The sequence below is a fragment of the Alosa alosa genome, chromosome 20 (genome assembly GCF_017589495.1).
Source record: "Alosa alosa isolate M-15738 ecotype Scorff River chromosome 20, AALO_Geno_1.1, whole genome shotgun sequence".
In the NCBI taxonomy this organism is placed as follows: domain Eukaryota; kingdom Metazoa; phylum Chordata; class Actinopteri; order Clupeiformes; family Clupeidae; genus Alosa; species Alosa alosa.
The window spans coordinates 7,426,406-7,447,605 of NC_063208.1; the positions used below are offsets into that span (position 1 = coordinate 7,426,406).

The 21,200-nt window shown below is 43.2% G+C and overlaps 2 protein-coding genes and 1 long non-coding RNA gene across 6 annotated transcripts; 2 read left to right on the top strand and 1 right to left on the bottom strand.

Moving 5' to 3' along the window:
* Positions 1 to 9,245: 9,245 nt before the first annotated feature.
* Positions 9,246 to 12,022, bottom strand: LOC125285481 (mucin-1-like). 4 transcript variants are annotated; one of them, XM_048229938.1, is made up of 6 exons: positions 11,608 to 12,022; positions 11,356 to 11,434; positions 10,793 to 10,938; positions 10,422 to 10,495; positions 9,946 to 10,082; positions 9,246 to 9,834 (listed from the first exon to the last, which is right to left on the bottom strand). In XM_048229938.1, exons 2-6 carry the CDS (start codon positions 11,423 to 11,425, stop codon positions 9,803 to 9,805), a joined length of 459 nt encoding a protein of 152 aa, XP_048085895.1. In that variant the 5' UTR covers positions 11,426 to 11,434; positions 11,608 to 12,022; the 3' UTR covers positions 9,246 to 9,802. The 4 variants fall into 4 exon arrangements, with proteins under 4 accessions (XP_048085895.1, XP_048085896.1, XP_048085897.1 ...); XM_048229939.1 differs by having other exon boundaries at positions 11,356 to 11,445; XM_048229940.1 differs by having other exon boundaries at positions 10,793 to 10,935; positions 11,356 to 12,022.
* Positions 12,023 to 14,716: 2,694 nt separating this feature from the next.
* Positions 14,717 to 19,031, top strand: LOC125284900. The gene is made up of 3 exons (XR_007191959.1): positions 14,717 to 14,854; positions 18,754 to 18,850; positions 18,961 to 19,031. It is a non-coding gene; the product is annotated as an uncharacterized LOC125284900 (long non-coding RNA).
* A 38-nt stretch (positions 19,032 to 19,069) lies between these two features.
* On the top strand, positions 19,070 to 20,865 carry LOC125285631. The gene is made up of 6 exons (XM_048230161.1): positions 19,070 to 19,120; positions 19,565 to 19,641; positions 19,818 to 19,954; positions 20,036 to 20,129; positions 20,259 to 20,591; positions 20,695 to 20,865. The coding sequence occupies exons 3-6, from the start codon at positions 19,914 to 19,916 to the stop codon at positions 20,863 to 20,865; spliced, it is 639 nt and encodes a 212-aa protein (XP_048086118.1). The 5' UTR covers positions 19,070 to 19,120; positions 19,565 to 19,641; positions 19,818 to 19,913.
* The last annotated feature ends 335 nt before the right edge of the window (positions 20,866 to 21,200 follow it).

The following is a 21,200-nucleotide window of genomic DNA, read 5'->3' on the forward strand; positions in this document are numbered from 1 at the left end:
ATGTCAGTGGTGTTGTTGATGACACTGTTCAACATGCTTTCAAGTACACCACCAACCATCAGATGGTCCTGAGATCAGGAAATGGTCCGCAGGACGACACAGTGATGAAGCCTCAGCCAGTGGTTCAGTCGAGCTCCAGAAGTTTCAGCTGTTTTAGACGCACACTCTACAGGCGGCCTGTGTGAAGTCATGGGGGCGAGCCCAGCTGTTCCTCAATTGCAGCATGTTGACTCCATTCCTCACAGCAGTCTTGTGAACCAGCAGGGACAAGATGGAACCATCAACCGAAGTTCTCTACTACATCGAGACGCCGAAAAGCCTTCTAAGAGCTTAAAGAGCAGATGAGCCCTCCAGTGTACGCCAGCTCCTGAAGTACTGGGACAAGCTGGTTATCCGTGATGGTGTGCTGTCCAAGGTTAGAAGAGACCACAACATGAACAGACGACTTTTCCTCTTTGTGGTGCCGAACTCTCTCAAAGCACAAGTCCTCACAGGGCTTCATGATACAGCTGGTCACCAGGGGAAAAGCCGAACGTTGTCTCTTGCAAGACAGAGATTCTTCTGGGATGGCATGAAGAGAGACATTGACAATCATGTGAAGAACTGTCATCGTTGTGTTGTTGGGAAGACACCAGAGCCCAATGCTCGTGGTTCGCTGGAGAGTATTCGACATCAGAGCCGATGGAGTTGATCTGCATCGACTTTTGGTCTCATGGAGGTCAATGATGGGAAGTCCATGGATGTGCTCGCCGTGACTGATCACTTCTCTAAGATGGCCCATGCATTCCCATGCAAAATCAATCTGCCAAGCAAGTAGCTCGGAGACTCTGGAATGACTTCTTTCGTTTACGGCTTTCCCAAGAGAATTCACTCTGACCAAGGTGCAAATTTCGAGAGCAAACTGATCAAGGAACTGTTGACTCTGTCAGGTGTCGAGAAGTCACACACGACTCCATACCACCCCATGGGCAACGGCGTTGTTGAAAGATTCAACAGGACCTTTGGATCTATGATCAGAACTTTGCCGCCTAAGTCAAAAGCCAGATGGCCTCAGATGTTACAGCTGCTCACCTTCTGTTACAATTGCACAGAGCATGAGACAACAGGATTTGCACCTTTCTATCTCATGTTTGGTAGAGTCCCTCGTCTCCCAGTTGACATCCTGTTTCAAACTGTCCTTTCTGATGGTGTAGTGGTGGACCACAATGAGTTTGTGTCTCGCCTGAAGAAAGACCTGCGTGAGGCGGTGCAGATAGCACAAAAGCACAGTCAGAAAGAACAGACTCGACACGCCAGGCTCTACAACAGGAAAGTCAAGGGCTCCCCACTTGCCATCGGTGACAGAGTGCTCATCGCGAACAGAGGTGAAAGAGGAAAGAGGAAGGTAGCTGTGGCAACAACATCCCAACATCAATGTCTACAAGATCAGAGAAGTCAACTCAGACAGAGTGAAGGTAGTCCACAGAAATCTTCTGCTTCCTGTGAACTTTTTGCCTGTTGGAGATATGCGAGAACTCCCTTCCAGTGACGGTGAGGCGGTCCCTGAGATCATCTCTCCAGATGAGGACGATGGCTGTGTTGACCGGACTTCACAGTGGGTGCTCACTAGCCCTGCTGACTTCGAGGTGGAGGATTGTCAAACTCCCAACACAGACTTGCCGGATGTGTCTGATTGTTTGTCAGAACTAGTTGACTCAGCTAGTGACGTCGCAGGTGAAGAGAGAAAACAGAACAGTGATGTTCTCCCAAAGCAATGGCTTTGGTTCACACGATGCTGAGCTCCAACCAGTAGTATCCACTCATGAAGACACCATCACAGATGAGCCTGCGGTATGCACTCAACCCCAGGGTTTTGACGACACAGTTACTCATACCAGACGAGGCAGGGCTGTCAAACCTCCTATAAGACTCATTTGTGAGATGAATGAACAACTTCTTGACACTCCTGAGTCCACAGTAAATTCTTTTATTTCTCTAGTTAAAAGTTTGTTTTAGGCTGAACTCTTAGTATTAGATTTAGTCTGTCAGGAACTTTGTTGGGTGGTGGATCTTGGACAGACATGCAGAGAAGCAATGAGTTATGATACGTCTTTACTTTCAAAAACACAGGATACAACAAATGCAGTTCTTCCGTTCAGTTCAGTTCAGTGGAAGCGCCCAGAGTCCCGAAAACAAAAGTTCACAGCCAGCAGTCCAATGACAACAAAAAGTCTTCAGTCAAAAATCAAAGTTCCAACAAAAAGGTATTTCAGCACAAAAAAATAGGCTTTTCAAATTCTCAAAAATGCAGGCAGAAGTCAAAATCAAAACAAGAGCTCAAGAATTAGTAGCACCGACAAAGAACGGGTACTCACACTGTATCTCTCAGGAAAACTCAGCAAAGACTAAGAAAAACCAGGATCTTAAATAGGCTGGTACATCAACCCCAATTATCCAATCCTCCAATCACAGAAGGGTTTCCATTAACCAAAGAAAGGGGAGCGAGTAAACAAAACACACAAAGGCAGAATGGCGACATCTTGTGGGCAGGTAAATACATGGCAGGCACAAAAGTCTGTAGGACTTCACAGTACCCCCCCGCCTAAGATCGTCTCCTGACGATTCCAGGGCGGTCGGGGTGCAGACAATGAAAGTCCCTCACCAAAGCGCGGTCAAGTACGTCCCTGGACGGCACCCAGGACCGCTCCTCCGACCGCACCCCTCCCAGTCCACGAGGTATTGAAGACCCCCTGACACGGCGGGAATCAAGGAGCCGGTTGACAGTGTAGGTGGTCTGGCCGCCGACGAGCCGGGATGAGGCGGCGCCTGGGGCAGGAAGCAACGGGCGGCGACCACCGGACGGAGACGGAGACGGGAAGGTCGGGTGGACCTTCATGGAGCGGGAAGGAGGAGGGTGTAGGCCACAGGATTGACCCGCGAACCACCTTGAAAAGGACCGATGAAGCGGGGTGCAAGCTTGCGATTCTCCACCCTCAGCGGAAGGTCTCGAGCGGAGAGCCAGACCCTTTGGCCAGGCCTGAAGGTGACCAACCTCCGTGCCGCATTGGACTGCTGCTGGTATTGCTGGGAAGCTTTCAGTAGAGCCCGCCTGGCCATTCTCCAGGTGCGCCCGCATCGCCGCGACAAACTGCTGGGCTGGACGGCACCCCTGCATCCACCTCCTGCTCGGGAAACAAAGACGGTTGGTAGCCGAATTGACATTCAAAAGGTGACATACCAATGGCAGAGCACTTCAAGGTGTTGTGAGCATATTCCGCCCAAGGAAGCTGGGAACACCAGGAGGATGGATTGGCAGATACTACACATCTCAGGGTTGCTTCCAGGTCCTGGTTCAGCCTTTCGGTCTGCCCATTAGATTGGGGGTGGAAGCCAGAGGACAGGCTCACAGTAGCACCCAGGAGTTTGCAGAAGGCTCGCCAGAAGCAGGAGGTAAACTGGGGTCCGCGATCAGAGACAACATCCTGGGGAGACCAAAACTGAAAAACATGGTCACACACAAGTCTAGCAGTTTCACTGGGGTCAAGGCAATTTTGGCAAGGGCAAGAAACGACATGCTTTAGAAAATCTATCAATTATGACCAAAATAGTGGTGTTACCTTCTGAGGCTGGTAGGCCAGTGATGAAGTCTAGAGAGATGTGTGACCAAGGTCTACGAGGAATGCACAGTGGGTGAAGAAGACCCTGGGGTCTCTGACGTGGATCCTTTCCCTGGACACAGTTTGGGCAACTGGCCACATAGGTCTGTAACGCCTCTTTTTCATATTCGCCACCAGAAGCTTAACGTTGAATGAACTCAAGTGTCCTAGAGGATCCAGGATGGGCGGTGAGACGGGAGGCATGGCCCCATTAAAGGACTTGTCCACGTGCAGCGAGAGGAACAAACAGGAGGCCTGCAGGGGGAGTGTGAGGGCCAGGATCGTTGTTTAAGGCTTGCTGGACAACAGAGGTAATTTCCCAGCGGACAGGTGCCACAAGTTGGGATCTTGGAATGATTGTCTCCGGGGGGCTGTCTTGGTTGGCTGGCTGGAATAGGCGAGACAGTGCATCAGGTTTGATGTTCCTGGAACCTGGCCGGTAGGAGATTGTGAAACTGAAGCGGCTGAAAAAGAGGGCCCATCGTGCCTGCCGGGGGTTTAACCGTTTAGCCTGTTGGATATATTCCAAGTTCTTATGGTCGGTCCAGACAACAAAAGGGTGATGAGCCCCCTCGAGCCAGTGCCGCCACTCCTCCAAAGCCAGTTTAACAGCAAGGAGTTCCCGGTTGCCGATGTCATAATTCTCTTCCGATGAAGACAACTTCCTTGAGAAGAATGCACAAGGGTGCACTTTGCCATCAGGGGACCTCTGGGACAGGACCGCTCCAACTCCAACATTAGAGGCATCGACTTCAACAATGAAGGCTCGAGTGGGATCTGGCTGACAGAGGATAGGGGCTGAAGTGAAGCGCTGCTTGAGGTCTTCAAAAGCCTTGTTGGCTTCAGGGCACCATGAGAAGGGGAATTGTCTTTCGAAAGTGGCTGCAGAGATGGGGGCAGCGATTGAACTGAAATTGTGATGAATCTCCTATAGAAATTGGCCAACCCCAGGAATCTCTGTGTCTCTTTGATGGAACTGGGTACTGACCAATCCCTGACAGCTTCCACCTTCTTAGGATCCATCATGATTCTGCCCTCGGAAATGATGTAGCCAAGGAAGGAGACCTTAGGGACATGGAACTCACACTTCTCGCCTTAGCTTAAAAGGTGATTGTTGAGGAGTTGATTGAGAACTGATTGGACATGTTGGATGTGCTCCGGAAGGCTCTTGGAAAAGATCAAAATGTCGTCTAAATAAACGAAGACGAATTTGTCCAGCATGTCACGAAGGACATCATTGATGAGCTTGGAATACAGCTGGGGCGTTTGTGAGACCAAACGGCATGACCTGTTACTCGTAGTGGCCATTAGGGGTGTTGAAAGCAGTTTTCCATTCGTCTCCTTCACGGACACGGACAAGATGGTATGCATTACGGAGATCCAGTTTGGTGAATATTGTTGCATCCTGCAAAAGTTCAGTAGGCTGAAGACATGAGGGGAGAGGGTAACGATTTCAAGACAGTGATCTTGTTGAGGCCCCTGTAGTCAATACATGGCCTCAGACCTCCATCCTTCTTGCCCACGAAGAAGAAACCTGCCCCAGCCGGTGAAGAAGATGGTCGGATAAAGCCTGTGGACAGCGCCTCTTTGATGTACTCCTCCATGGCCATGCGCTCTGGGCAGAGAGGGGAAAAGATGCCCTTTGGAGGACAGGTGCCTGGCAGCAGATCAATGGTGCAGTCATAAGCCCTGTGAGGCGGTAGAGTCGCTGCTTTCTTTTTGCTGAATACTTCCTTCAGATGATGGTACTCTGGGGGTACTCTGGACAGTTCGGGCGGTGCTTGGGTTGACTCAGGAGCCGTCTTGGTTGACTCGGGAGGAGCTCGGGTTGACTCGGGAGAACGAACAGATGATGCACAGGAGCTTGAGACGAGGCAGGTGGTGTGGCACGTAGATCCCCATCCGCGGATAGTGCAGGAACTCCAATCGAGATGTGGGTCGTGGCGAGTAAGCCAGGGGAATCCCAGGACTACCGGAAACTCAGGAGACTGGATCAAGTGGAATGAAAGATTCTCCTCGTGGTCACCGATCTGCAGATGAATGGTAGAGGTGGTCAATTCAACAAGGCCTGCTCCTAAAGGCCGTCCATCCAGAGCGGTAACAGAAAGAGGAGGATCAAGCGCAGATGTCGGAATCTCCAGGTGTTGTGCGAGAGAGAGATCCATAAAGTTGCCAGCTGAGCCAGAGTCAATGAGTGCCTGTAGAGAATGTGTCTTGTGACCCCAGGATATGGTGAGAGGAGTTAAAAACCCAGAGGCTGAAAGCTCAGGAGAGGAGTTCACCCCCGTCACAGATCTCCTGGTGCTGGACGGGGCTTGGCTTTTCCCATTAGTTCAGGGCAGGCATTCAAAGTGTCCCGGTTTCCACAGTAAATGCAACAGCGTTCCCTCATACGCCCGGTCACGCTCAGTTTGGGACAGCCGAAAGTGCCACCCAGCTGCATGGGCTCTGGCCCACCATCAGAGGACTGTGGAACAGGGGTGTCATTGACTGGGACCGCATAGGAGGGGAATCTTCTTGAGGCCTTGGTACGCTCCTGGAGTCGGTGGTCCAGACGAATAACCCGGGCAATCAACACTTCAAGGTTTTCAGCCTCTTCCCATGAGGCTAGCTCATCCTTAATACGGTCTGATAGTCCATGGTAAAATGTTGTGAGCAAGGCCTGCTCTCCCCAACCACTTTCAGCTGCTAGGGTGCGGAACTGGATGGCATAGTCAGTTGCTGACTGGCGACCCTGGCGAAGTTGCAGGAGCTTGTTGGCTGCTGTGCGACCGCTAACGTCAGGTGTGAAGACTTTCATCATCTCCTTGAAGAAAGCCGTGAAAGAGCTGCAAACAGGACTGTTGTTCTCATAGAGTGCGGTGGCCCAGGACAGGGCTCTTCCGGTCAAAAGAGTTATGATGTAGGCCACTCGGGAATGATCAGTTGGATAGGCGGCAGGCTGGAGGTCAAAGGACAAGCGGCACTGGGTCAGGAAACCTTTGCATCCCTTGGGATCTCCATTGAACCTCTCTGGAGTTGGCAGGCGGGGTTCACGGCTGGGCGTGGGGTGGGAAGCTGGTTGCTCGGTGGAGGATGCGGCTGGTGGTGTTGGCCGAGCCAGTTGAAGGGCCTGGTGGATTTCATTCAGCATACCGGCATGTCTTTGCATTTGTGCCCCCCACTGGGATAGGGCTTCTTCATGGCGGCGCATGGTGTCTTCTTGGCTGTTGACAGCTGTCACCAGGTGCTGGAGGGTGATTTCGAAGTTCTGTGCTGGGGCAGAGGCGATCACTGGCTCCGATATGTCCATAGAATCCGGTTCAGGGAGTGGTACTTTCTCCGCTCCGTCCATTCTTGGCTGAGTTTTTCTGTCAGGAACTTTGTTGGGTGGTGGATCTTGGACAGACATGCAGAGAAGCAATGAGTTATGATACGTCTTTACTTTCAAAAACACAGGATACAACAAATGCAGTTCTTCCGTTCAGTTCAGTTCAGTTCAGTGGAAGCGCCCAGAGTCCCGAAAACAAAAGTTCACAGCCAGCAGTCCAATGACAACAAAAAGTCTTCAGTCAAAAATCAAAGTTCCAACAAAAGGTATTTCAGCACAAAAAATAGGCTTTTCAAATTCTCAAAAATGCAGGCAGAAGTCAAAATCAAAACAAGAGCTCAAGAATTAGTAGCACCGACAAAGAACGGGTACTCACACTGTGTCTCTCAGGAAAACTCAGCAAAGACTAAGAAAAACCAGGATCTTAAATAGGCTGGTACATCAACCCCAATTATCCAATCCTCCAATCACAGAAGGGTTTCCATTAACCAAAGAAAGGGGAGCGAGTAAACAAAACACACAAAGGCAGAATGGCGACATCTTGTGGGCAGGTAAATACATGGCAGGCACAAAAGTCTGTAGGACTTCACATAGTCAGTCTGAGAGTACACAAGACACGAATAGAGAGAAGTATCAGATATATGTAGTGTTATAGCAGAATTTGAGGTGTAGCAGGCATCTCTAGAGTCTACTTTCAGTCTGGGGTAAGGCGCCATCCCATTCTTTAGGTACTCCCTAGTTGGAGGATTTCTTGATCGACAGCTTTTGATACTCTTTAGTGAAATACTAGTTTCTTCTTCTCTTCATACAGGCGAATGACCACATTTTTTTTTTCTCTCTCTTCTCTCTCTCTTTTTTTTTCTTGATATTCTCTTTATGGTACGTCCCCAATTTAGCAGTATTTAAGGGGGGTGTATGTAACGGTGTTAATAAAGTGCTCCATATAGTTATTGTTAAATCCTGCTAAATGGGTCAAGACTTTTATTTTGGAATTATTCTGTACAGTAGTTGCATTGTGGGTGTCCTGCAGCAGAAGAGAAGTTAACTGCTGCAGGTAAGCTGGGCAAATGAGGGTCCGCATTAAAAGTCATTAAAAGTGTTATAAATTGTATTATATATGTCCTATATCTATTGTTAAAATCATTATGTATGTTCATCCACATAACTCGCGTTTCAGCGATGTTTTGTATTGTCTTGTAACTTTTATTTGGTTTTGTATTTTCGGTTGACCTTGAAGCACGATCGTATGGCTTTAGTGCAAATTTTAATATCATTTATTTTGTTCAGGCGGACCAGATCTCACTGTCTTCCCTCATGTTATATTTCCTGACCCATGCAGGTAACCGATTGTATTTGTTGTTTTGATTTTATGTTTCGTGAATGTTTTATGTTTCACTCGTAGCATGGCTAGCATTCGCGAGCTAGAATGACTAGCCATTAACGTCTTTGTAGCGTTCTAAATGCAGTACCGCTGTATCACCACAAGAGTGGAGTGTTTACCTTTTATGAGCTGTTTTATGTGTTTACTAATGAAAATAGATGAAGTAGTGTTTGTATTTGTATGTGGTATATCGAATTCACTCTCTGATTGAATGTTTGCATATTCTACTGTTTATATTTATTTTATCATACTGGATGATCACCCCATGTAAGAATATAATTAGATCTAATTAGAAATATAACAGATTTCAACAGATTAGATATATAAGTAGTTTACTCATACAGTTACATACATTTACACATTCACACTCATGTTTTTATGCCACATTATTCCCTTTTGGAATTTATTTTGTATTATTTTATTGACACACCTCACCTCATACTGGACCTGAAATGAAATAACCATATGCTTAGATACTTAGTGTAGTAGCCTAATAGAATTGTGTCTGAGAGCAGAAGAGAAGTTAACTGCTGCAGGCGGACCAGATCTCACTGTCTTCCCTCATGTTATATTTCCTGACCCATGCAGACCAATAAACCTGCTTCATCTACCATCATCGTTTCCGAGTGTATCACCAGTAAAACACAACGCAAGTTACACACGCATAAGGCAGCATGGGGAAACCCAGGCTAGCTAATAACGTGCTAACAACTATGATGGCCTAACATGCAGGTGATTATATGCAGGTTTAGACTACTGAAAATTAGATGAGCAGCCGGGACATGTTTTAAAAAGCCCCAGTAATATTTAACATCCCACTCCGCCCCTGTGCATCAGAACAAAATTCTGTTGATCCCTTGCCCAGTTGACCTCTGACCTCACAAGCCAATGAGACAGGCAAAAGACTTTTTGACAACACTTTATTATTTTGCCGGAGAAACCCTGCCAAATCACAACAGTAATGTGTACAATGCCTTCCTCTTTTCATGCTCCCATGGGTAGGATTGGTTGGTCACCAGGGAAGACTCATTTAAGTCCTTAGCTAGGAATTATCACTGCATCAGTCAATAGTAATAGTACAAGAGGATATAGTGCCTACATTGTGGTGGCAAGGTTTTGGTTATAGCCATTATGATACTGGATCACGTGTACGTTCAATATAGGGGTTACATTCGGCCTTTATAGTTGCCAATTGTAAAAAGGGGTTTAAAGAGGCTTTCAGGGAAAGACATGCTATATATTACATTACAATGGTCTTGCATTGATCATAATGTTACAGATATTTTTATCAATCAATTCATTATTTATCTATCTACCTATCAATCTATCAGTCCATGCATATATCTATTGCTAAACAACAACTTAATGGATCCAGTTCTAGAAACACACCATACAGAACCCTCTAGTTTGGTTTGAGTACAGCACACTCGGCTGGTTTGAATGTGTGGCTGTTGCTGGCATCAGGAAAGTCCATGATTAGGCTGTTGGGCTCTGGTCCACACGCTCAACTGTCAGAACAAAACACTTTTCAGAACTAAGCTGTTTCAATGGTCTTGGCAGTGGCAGTCACAACAAATTCTAGATGTAAGAAATTAGATGATTGTCTTAGAAATACTCACCTCTTATGTTCTGAATGTTAGGTTTCTTTGGAGACTGTACAAAGGCATCAATGAAGAGGAATTTGACCAGAAGGCTATTTATGGTTTGTGTGCGAAATCCAAGCGTCATTCTAACAACAGTTGACAACCCAGATTTGCTGCAAGAGAGGAGGGACTATGCTTTAGAAATGAGACATCTATCGTAGTCACTGAGTCCATAACACTGTGCTTTACTGTAGAAATGACACATCTATAGGCATTGAACCCATAATAGCCCTGGTGGTGGTCATTTACATATAGCACATCCACTTTCATCTAATATACATTTAGTGCATTACGTATACACATTATAGCATTATGAATGTTACCTGGATATAGCCTCTGATCTTTGGTGTCAATAGATACTCTAGCTGAGGAACTGATATGATCCGTGTTTAAAGTTGGATTGTAACCATATGGTTTAGATTAGAATGACGTAGATAATGAAAAATTGATACCTGAAGGTAACGTCTGTGGCTCCGCCATAGAAAGATTTTGTGGGACAATCAGGGCACCAGTATACATCTTCCATCTAAATAGGAGAATAATAGAGTATTAGCCTCTCTTACCTGTGGCTCCTCTCCAGAAAATCTCTCGCTCTTATGTTACGTTAAGATCTTTGAGTGAGGACCTCTGACCAAAGCAACAAAGGTGTATTGTAGCTAATACATCCTTATCAGTACTTGCACATTGCGCTATATACATAAAATACTTTCATACTTACTTATGTCAGGTCCCTGACAGAATGTGAACAGCCCACTATGCTGACCACTGAAACTTAATTTCTTCATATATAGGACGGGCATACGTTTCACCATAAATTACTCACCAACTGCACAAAATCAGACTTCAGGCTTTTATAGTAGTCTGAAGAAGGATCAAGGAGTGATTCTTCAAAAGGTGGGGTGTTGAACTCCATGTAGATGTAAAAGTCATGAGAGATGGCAGACTGTTGAATGTTAGCTGAAATGCCTGCTGAGTAAAGGGGTAGGAAGGATAGAAGATTCATGATTCTGCTCTCATTTCATATCCTCATAAATCATGATATTTGGTGTGTGTGCAAAATGTCTAACAGAAAAGCTTCACCTATCTGAAATTAATAACACGATTTTAACATTCAGCCCATTTTTACACTCCGTAAGTGGAGGAAGCCCGTCATAGATCTGGATAGTTTGACACTTTGGTTCCACTCAAGACCATACAAGCATGATTTCGCTCAGGGATTAGGTAAGTTTAGGGCTTTTGATTATGTGTTGACTGCTAGCCCAGCTCCTTAACCACTGCACTACCACCACCTCCATTTACCCTTGATTTGACTGTCAAAAGCCGGAACAGACCATTGACTGTATATAAAAGGAACAGACATTATGAACATGAATGAGAGGAACTCACCTGAGACCTGAAATGGGGCAGCAAACACAACGCCAACAACACACAGGATCAGACTTGTAGGCTGCGCCATCTTCCTCACCTTCAGAGAGACTTACAGGTAGATCAAAACCACACAAAATAATCTTTCTAGCCCAATGCTATATATACAAATGGGAGCTTCAGCGTACTGTAAGTTGCCACGTCACTCATTCATTCATTAACCTTGAACAATCACTGGCTTTCAATAGCTTTATAATGACTTGTCTAACATACCTGCTTTGCTGCCTCAAGTACCGTACCGCCCAGATGTCTCTTCTTCCGCAACACCACCAGTTTGGTCTGTCAACCTGTCCAGGGGGTAGCTCCGTCCTGCTTTCATCAGGCAGGATTTGCCGGGAATTTGAAGTGAAGCCACTTCAAGACCTGGACTAAATATACTCCTATACTAAATATTGTACATTCATGTTATGTAAATAAACCTGAGTCACAACTCCACTTTCTGAGTGTTTCTGGTAGAAACAGGAGTTATACTGCTGTAGTCTGGTATGTAATATCAAATATTTCTGCACTCTCAGGGCTCTACACTAACATTTTTTTCCAGGAGCACTTGTGTGCCCAAGTTAAAACATTTAGGAGCACAGACAAAAATTTGGGCGCACAGTCAGTTCTGTACTTAACTTAAACATAATCTAACATTACACTGCAGCTAACACTTAAACATGTCAGTGCACCAATTGCGAATATTAAGAATGACTGACAACATTTAGGCTATACAGGAAATAGGATTTTAAAGATCAGTGCCTACTTTATTTTCAGTCTGTTCTATTTTCCTACATTTTGTTAATGTAAAATAGTATAATACATTGCCATATTTGCATTTAGCCTGTATATCAAGTATCCTGCCAAATGTAGGCTAATTTATTTATTTGTGAATCCATCTGTAGCTAATCCAAATATGCCCATGGTGACCTATCTGACTGCATACTGCCTAATACTACTACTAAAACAGTCAATTTTCTCTTCCACAAAACCCAACATAGGCTAATCAAGGATATATATATTTTTTATAATTTTACTTTTTATTTGAAATATCTGCATTGATGGGGTCAGTAGGCAAACGTTAGGCCTACTTTTCGTTTTGCACTTCAGCTTGTAGCCTATTGGGTGTTTAAACAAGCATGCATTGGAAGCCTGGAGTTGTCAGTAGCGTTCTACCTTTGAATAAAATGGGAGTATTACTGGAAGCTACTTTTGTGCCTGTTCGCTACAGCTATATTTTGCATATTGCAGCAAATACGTCAACTGGGCTAAAAGGCATGTTAGGTTACCTTTCCTTCTCTCACTGCATTCTCAGAATCTCATCCTGTTCCTACGATATCCGATGAATTCGGTGGATAGAATAACTAATTTCTTCAATCTTTCCATCTTGCCTGGCTAGTCTAACTTTCCACTTTTTCTGCGTGCTCTTGGATTTGATAGAAGCGACTACTAGCGAGTCACAACGCAAAACTGCTAACGTTGATGGGAGGTGTAGTTTTTATGCTGCATTCGCGACGTGATTCTATGGTTTGCACCAGTAATGTTTCTTGATGTTGCGGTGTATTTTGTAGACAAACATTGACATGGTTAGAAGTCATTCGCACCAGTGCGCCTAAATATTTTTTTGCACTCGCATGCCATCATTTTTACTCGCATGTGCGAGTGAAATGAGCGCACTGTAGAGCCCTGGACTCTTAAAACGAATGTGTTGTCCTTATCTGGACACAGAGATGTGTTAAAAAACAACAAGTTGTGTTGTTTTTAATGCAAGTTGGTTATTTTCAACGCATTTTGTGTAACAAATAAAAAAGGAAACAACACAAACTGTTGAAACAACACTATTGAAAACAACACAACGGACAGTGTGTTGTTTAACACATTCATTTTAAGAGTGTAGTGAAAACATACACTAATGTTTCTTGTGTGTGGTACAGCCTCTTTTATGTCAAAGATTGAATACATGTGCTTTAGCACCATTGTGAATGGGAGCAGGTATTGGTGAGATAAGATAAGAACACTTTAGCTTAAAGGGATTTGGGAACCTTATCTTTAGACAGATAACTTTGGGTTAATAGCCTATTGTAGATATCTAAAGGATAAAGGATATATAAATAAGTATGCAGTAGATACCTTTGGGACAATAGCATACTGTAGATCAGTGTTTCTTAACTGGTCTGGCCTTAGGACCCTTCATTTCCCATGGTCATTAAGGCGCGACCCATATTTTAGTGTTCAAACCTACTGATATGGGTTTTTGTCCAAGCATGTTTGTCACATTTCCAGATGATTAGAACCATAGGCGCCGATTTATGTTTTCGTCGGTGGGTGCTCAAACAATTAAATGCCCGATACCAACGCCCATGTATTGTTACATTTTTTGAGAAGTAATGTATACACTTCAACACTTCAGGAAATCAACAGAGGCCGACAGTAAACCTTTTAATCATTGTTTTAACTGTAAATATAGGCATTTTCATTTTACCTAGTTTTCATAGACATTCTCTGACTTACAAATGTCAGCACACTTTCTTTTTATTTAAGTTTAGTGTATTGTCTTGTCTTTCCAATGTTGAAAAATGACTAGAGGATTTAGCCTCTGTGTGACTTTATTTTCATACCATAGTGAAAAAGAAAGCCATGAACTTCTAAAAGTTCACAGACACTCTAATTAACTTGAATACATTGAAATTAGATAGGAAAATGCTTCTGTTAGGTTTTGTATATACTGTAAGATTTTTTTAGGGGTGCCTATAATTGTGAGCAATGTGTTTTTGTTAAAAAAAGATTTATTTCTTGAAGAGATTTTCCTTTTTCTCAAAATAAATTTGCTTCCCTTCAAGGTTGGATATTTCCTATTTGTTTTCATTGTGAGATTACAATAAATCACCAACAGATTATTTTTTAAACTGGTTTTTAGTCAACTTTAGCAGAGGTGGCAATAATTCTGGAGGGTACTGTACATCAATATTTAGGGTCAAAACCTATTGTTGTGTCTTGTAGGCCTACTCTTACTCGAAAAGTAGAGAGATATGTGAACTCTGGTCGAGCACCTGTGTCTGGTTGAGCACCTGCGAGTGCCTATACGCTGCTGTTAAGCCACGAGACAGACAATAACACTTGAAACACCATGAAATTCTTCTCACAGCAAATTGAAAAGAGTTATTATTTTGGTGTCAGTGATTTTTTTAAGGAGGATAGAGTGAATTATACTCTGAATAGAGTCGAATCCCACATATTCAACTCTCTGTTGCCATATAGTTAGTGTAAAAACAAAGTGTCATGATCAGTGCTTTTTAAATTGACACTTAAAAGTGTCATACCTGATTTGACAACTCTGTAACTCTGAACCTGGCCGTGACACTCAACGTGCACATCACCCCCGCCTTCATTTCCTCACATGCACCCACCCATGGACCACCGGCACCGATAGAAGAGTTCTCCTGCTGTCCACACTCGGTCTTCAACAGATGTGTGTTGTTCGGTCAAAAGTAATTAATATATCGTATGTTTAAAGTAATAGTTTGATATCAATATTTTCTCTTGTTCTTTTTTCATTCGATGGTAAACTAAACTAACTATACCACCACACTGTTACACGCCACCGCAACTTGTGGTAATTGCGGTAGCCATCTTTGTGAACATTTTAGTTAACTAAAACTTTGCCTTTCATGGTAATGAAAAGTTTGCAACTTTCGGAATTTTCACCTTGAAAGGCTTTAAGCTAAGTAAGTTAATTCTCTAACCGCGCCAGTATTTTTTGATGGTTTAGCTTGGCATTAGCCAGCTGTTAACGTTAACTAGCATTAACGAACGCTAATTAGCTATAGTTCCATGCGTGAACATTCTGTCTGAGCATGCCTAAACCATAAGCAAGCTTCGATAGTGTCTGATTGTGTAGTGATTGTGTAATATGTAGCTCATGTAGCGCTGTGAGGCTCTATTTGTTTTGTTGGTGTAATTCAAAAGACCTTTTGTATTTTATCAGAGAAACATTTGTGTTTGATCGGGTTCATTGTGGAAATAAATGTAGGCCTACAATCCCCAGATCATCTCAGTGCCCTGACTGCCTGGTAGCCGTTATACTGCATTTGGCTCAGTATGGCTTCAGTAATTGGATAAGGGCTGATTTATACCATAGATTTATCCTCGACGCGTTCCGACCTGTCGCGACGACCATGACGTGACATGGGAGCCATTAACTATTTATACCAAGGGGCAATGAATTCGGAAGTAGAAGAATCGACGTGGGCTGGAGGGACCACCTCTCTGCTAACCCCATAGAAGTCCATTCATTCTAGGATTTTTTGAAATACCATAACTTCATATAACATATATCCTGTGCCCGATATTGTAGCTTCTGTGTAATCCACATAAACACTACAAAGGCAAAACAGACTCCACTACCTCGGTCCGTAACGTTGGTTACCCGTAGAAGAAGAATGGTTAGCTTGTTCGGTTGGAGGGAAGCTAGCTTTGACGTAATCTCTTTGCGGCCATGGGGAGATTACCGTATTGTTTGGATAAGAAGCTCAGTCCACCTTACTATGACGGTAATTCATAAGCAAACCCTAGCATACTGCGACTAATGTTATGTTAAGAAAAAAAGCATTACACAGAGGCAACCTAATAATAATAAAAAGTAAACCTAATTTTTTTAAAACGGCACTAATCATTACAGAGGTTTTCGATGGATTGACCGTAGGTGGGAAAAGTGGAAAGAAGATTAGCTTCAAGGCTATAACGTTTTGTTGACTGTTTTTTTTGAAGATGATCATGTATGGTAGCTTCAACATTAACACGACTTGTTGGATGATATTAATAATAATACATAAATAAATGTTTAGCTTTGATGACTTTGAAGCGGAAGGAAGTGTGAGAAGAATTTCTGTGTATCTATCATATGAGTTACAAGATTCAGTTCGATGGCTAACGTCACAAAGTTAAGTGTGAGTCCTGCGCGGTGCTGGGGGACCAACTGAAAAATCGTTCCTATTTGACTCAGTGCCCCCTCCCATTGAAAGCGGAGTCTGTTAGTCCATTTCTTTTACTGTCTATGATTTATGCTCGCGCTGGTGGCATAGACGGTAAAAGAAATGGACCTAACAGACGAGTCGCTTTCAATGGGAGGGCACTGAGTCAAATAAAACCATTTTTCAGTTGGTCCCCCAAGCCTGAGACTCACACTTAACTTTGTGACGTTAGCCATCTAACTGAATCTTGTAACTCATATGATAGATACACAGAAAATTCTTCTCACACAAAAAAATCATCAAAGTCATCAAACTTAAACATGTATGTATTATTATCAAAGTCAAAAGTCAGCTTTATTGTCAATTTCTTCACATGTTCCAGACATACAAAGAGATCCAAATTACGTTTTCTCACTATATCCACGGTGAAGACAAGACATATTTAACCAATTTTAAGTCCACAGACAAACATAACATTCAAGTAAACAAAAAAGTAAGTAAATAAGTAAATAAGAGGGCACATATAATAATGAAAAATAAGAGCAGCAAAATTTGGTTGAAATTGTGCATAGACAGTCAATAAAATACTAGTGCAAAGTCAGGCCAATAAAAGGCTTGGGTAGTTCTGTTTGACCTAAGTAATAAAGAAAGTGGCATAGTGGTGCAAGTTATGTAAGAGCAGCAGAAGTGTTGTGTTTTCAGGACAACAACACCAAGTTGTAAAAAAAAGTGTACAAGTGTGCAAGTGTTCAAGTGTGCAAGTGGAGTAGTGCAGGCGGCCATTGTGGGTCCAATGTCCAGGATGTTATGTAGCTGAGGGGTGGAGGGGGGAGAGGAGGGAGAGAGTTCAGCATCCTTACAGCTTGGTGTATGAAGCTGTTGGTGAGTCTGGTAGTGCGGGGCCGCAGGCTTCTGTACCTCTTCCCAGAGGGCAGTAGATCAAACAGATTGTGGCGGGGTGACTTGCATCACTCCACAATTTTGGTAAAGCCAACTGGAGGGTGAGGTGGGTGGTGTAAAATGTCCTTCAGGGAGGGGGGGAGTGAAGCACCAATGATCCTTCCAGCTGTGTTCACTTGCGCTGCAGGGCTTTCCTGTTGTATTCAGTGCAGCTTCCAGCCCCACACAGCGATACAGCTGGAGAGGGATGCTCTCAATGGTGCCTCGGTAGAATGTGGTCATGATGGCTGGTGGAGCACTTGCTCGCCCTGAGTTTCCACAGGAAGTACAGGCGGCTTCTCTTTAGCCAGTGATGCAGTGTTGGTGGTCAGGAGAGGTCTTCACTGATGTGCACCCCAGGAATTTGGTGCTGCTCTCTCTCCACCACAGCACCGTCGATGGTCAGTGGCAGGTGTTGGGTGTGACCTCTCCGGAAGTCAACAACAATCTCTTTTGGTCTTGCTGGCGTTCAGCAGGAGGTTGTTGTCCCTGCACCGCGATGGTCAGATGGCGACCTCAACCTGTATTTAGTCTCGTCGCCCCCTTGGTGATGAGACCCACCAGAGTTGTGCCAATGTCGTCAGCAAATTTCACTATGTGATTGTTGCTGTAGGTTGCAGTGCAGTCATCGTCACCAAGAAATGTTAATGTTGGAAGCTACCACACATGATCATCTTCAAAACAGTCATGCTAAAACAAAACAAAAAAAGTTATAGCCTGAAGCTGATCTTCTTTCCACTTTTCTGACCTACGGTCAATCCATCGAAAACCTCTGAAATGATTAGTGCCGTTTTTAAAAAAATTAGGTTTACTTTTTTTAATTATTAGGTTGCCTCTGTGTAATGCTTTACCTTAACATACGGTCGTGTATGCTAGGGTTTGCTTATGAGTTACCGTCATAGTAAGGTGGACTGAGCTTCTTATCCAAACAATACGGTTATCTCTCTGGCCTTGAGAAAAGAGATTACGTCAAAGCTAGCTTCCCTCCAACCGAACAAGCTAACCATTCTTCTTACGGGTAACCAACGTTGCGGACGAGGTAGTAGTCTGTTTTGCCTTTGTAGTGTTTATGTAGATTACACAGAAGCTACAATATCGGCGCAGGATATATGTTATATGAAGTTATGGTATTTCAAAAAAAATCCTAGAATGAATGGGCTTATATGGGAGTTAGCAGAGGGGTGGTCCCTCCAGCCTACGTCGATTCTTCTACTTCCGGGAATTCGCCTGCCCCCCTTGGCTGGTGGTCACGACACTAGTCTATGGCGACACTAGTTACACTGTCTGTGGTTACACAGGGCACACCAGATGAATGGGATTTTTGTCATCCCTGTCGTTTCTTGTGATAAAATGTTGTAAAAGTTGCATGACATTGGCTTTCATTGACCACTAATTTAAACTGCATTACATTTGCCAAAGAAAATATGTTGAAAGCTTGAATTTGAACATAAATTTTCTAAAATTTCTACAGAAAATGCTGGCCAGGGTAGAATATAGAGGAGTCCAAAAATACATAAAAGTTCCACAAAATGATGAAAACTTTGATTTTCTCCAGTTTCTTCAAGCAGGTTTGTATCCACCTTTTTTAAACTCAAAACAATAATGACTTACAAAGGTCAAATTCAAATGATATATTTGACATGGTAGCTCAATGTAATTTCTCTTTGTATTATCCTAGTAACAGACAAATTTAGCCTGCAGGCTGAATCTCTGAATGAAGGTCTCCTCAGCTTGACTGATACATCAGGTACTGAGGTCGACCTTGAACATATTTGATGAGCTGATAAAGTCAGGGATCCAGAACTTCAAGATTGGATATTGTCAGTATCCAGTATCAGGTACGTTTAATAAATCAATATTTGGAAGACGTGATCTTGGTGTAAGTTATGTGTTGATATATCCTAGCAGTTTATGATTACTTATGAGAGTTAAGTTTAGAAATATATTTATATAAAGGTCTTACACCTGTTTATACATTTTCCAAAATGTGTGTAATTGAAGCTGTTTATTTCTTGCCAACTCTAAAATTCTTTTAAGTATTTTAAAATATGATTTCACTGTTATTTTGTCAAGGATATTTTTTAACACTTCTCCCTAATCCTTGTATGGAAATATTTATTTTATTTCCTGTGGAACATTTTTAGATCTCGAAGTATGTCTTGTGCCAGACAAGACACAGTCCTCAGTATTACCAGGCCCATCAGTGTCACCAGTGACATTGCCAGCATCCCCTGTGTCAACGTCAGACCGATCAGCATCACCAGCTTCTTCTGCTTCATCAGCTTCTACTGTCATTCTCTCATCCACTAAGAACAGGAAGAGGGGCCTTGGTGACCTGGACCGTGATGAAGCAAGACAGGTGAAAACAATGAAAGTCAAATTTTTAAAAGTAAATTAGAATGGAAAATTATTACTAGCACTTGAACTGCCACCATGCATCTCATAGCAGGTGATTGTTAGAAGTATATCTAAAGTTAAGTTAACAGGAGGAAATAATTCATTTGCTTAAGCTGATATGTAAAACATTTTTTGCAGAAGATTGAAGCTATCCTGAGGTCCAATCCAAAGGGTGAAGAAATCTTCAAAGAATATTACAAAAAGAAAACGCTGTCGGATGCAACGCGTAGACAGATGATCAATATTTTGATTGCAGAAATGACTGAATCCTATGGGTAAGAAATGATTTGAAACGACCAAGGATAACATGCATGCATAGACTGGATACAAATGTAACACATATTTTCTTTTAAAAGGAGAATTCCACCCACAAGTGTGCGGACCACCTATGCACTAGGAATTGTGACCCTTTTTCCATATCTGCAAGATTCATATTCAAAAAATGGATATGTAAGTATTAATGTGTCTTCGAAGACCAAATCTGTGTTTTTTTTGTAATTAGTACTTCAACATTTGAATAGTTTTTGGTTGCTCTTTTGATGTGTTTGTGTGTGTACATATCTATGCTTATGTGAACAGGAACATTACTATGATCCAGACGCCAATACTGGCTACCTTGCTTGGAGACTCAAGACAGTCCAACGCAACAGCTTTGATGGCTCCCACAGACGTTCCAGGCTTGATTTGCAGGACAGCCCAACAACCTATCGAGAATCACTGTTAACCAGTCAGCAGCTCTTCGGTGAGGGGTGTCGGGAGGCGCTTTCTGTCATCAGATACTCTACAGATCATTCCGTGGTAAAAGAGAGAATGAGAGCCACCTTTGAGTATAGACAGAAGCTAGTTCATAACCAGGATGCAACATCTACAGTCTTGGATGTCTTCCCTCGTTTCCTTGATGTTCCTGGATTGGTAAGTGTATGTATAGATTGTTGATTAGTATTTTAAAACTGAATCCCTCCAAATGAAACGCACACTTTTGACATGTATATGGACATTGTGTGTCTGTTTACAGATTGACCAAGATTTTTCCATGATGTTTGAGGATGAAGTATCTGGGAAATTTCTGGCAAAGTGGCCCTCATTTTTCATGCAGACAGAATGCCAGAGTCTTCCCTCAAATATGCATGTTGAGGATCTTCTTGCAGCTTTTGACTCTGATGCCGAGAATGACTTTGGTAAATAATTGATTTTTTTTTTAGATAGATTACATGTACAGCAAGCAAGAGGTAATTTCTTCCCAAATATTCAACTAATAATTTATTTTCTCCAAGGCTGGGATAGCCATATGTCAGCTCTAGGGCCTAGGCTATATATTTTTTCAACATAGATATTTAACACAAATAATGACACATATTGGTCTGCTTATGTAAACTGTTTTATATGCTGGCAATAGGTCTAGGTTTTTGCTGAAGGCAATGACAATGCCAGCATTAATCACTTTTAATTTAAATTACAAAAATGTCAACATAGGCTGTGGCAGAGAATTTCTAGGGGGTGGGGTATTACACGTTACCACTG

Bases quoted from the DNA above. Each gene is read 5' to 3' on its own strand.
- LOC125285481 (XM_048229938.1), bottom strand. From the start codon at position 11,425: ATGGCGCAGCCTACAAGTCTGATCCTGTGTGTTGTTGGCGTTGTGTTT. The intron at 10,939-11,355 runs GTGAGTTCCTCT...CCCTTTACTCAG, and splicing joins TGCCCCATTTCAGGTCTCAG to CAGGCATTTCAGCTAACATT. The intron at 9,835-9,945 runs GTGAGTATTTCT...TTGTTCTGACAG, and splicing joins TAACATTCAGAACATAAGAG to TTGAGCGTGTGGACCAGAGC.
- LOC125285631 (XM_048230161.1), top strand. From the start codon at position 19,914: ATGATCAATATTTTGATTGCAGAAATGACTGAATCCTATGG. The intron at 20,130-20,258 runs GTAAGTATTAAT...TTATGTGAACAG, and splicing joins CATATTCAAAAAATGGATAT to GAACATTACTATGATCCAGA. The intron at 20,592-20,694 runs GTAAGTGTATGT...GTCTGTTTACAG, and splicing joins TCCTTGATGTTCCTGGATTG to ATTGACCAAGATTTTTCCAT.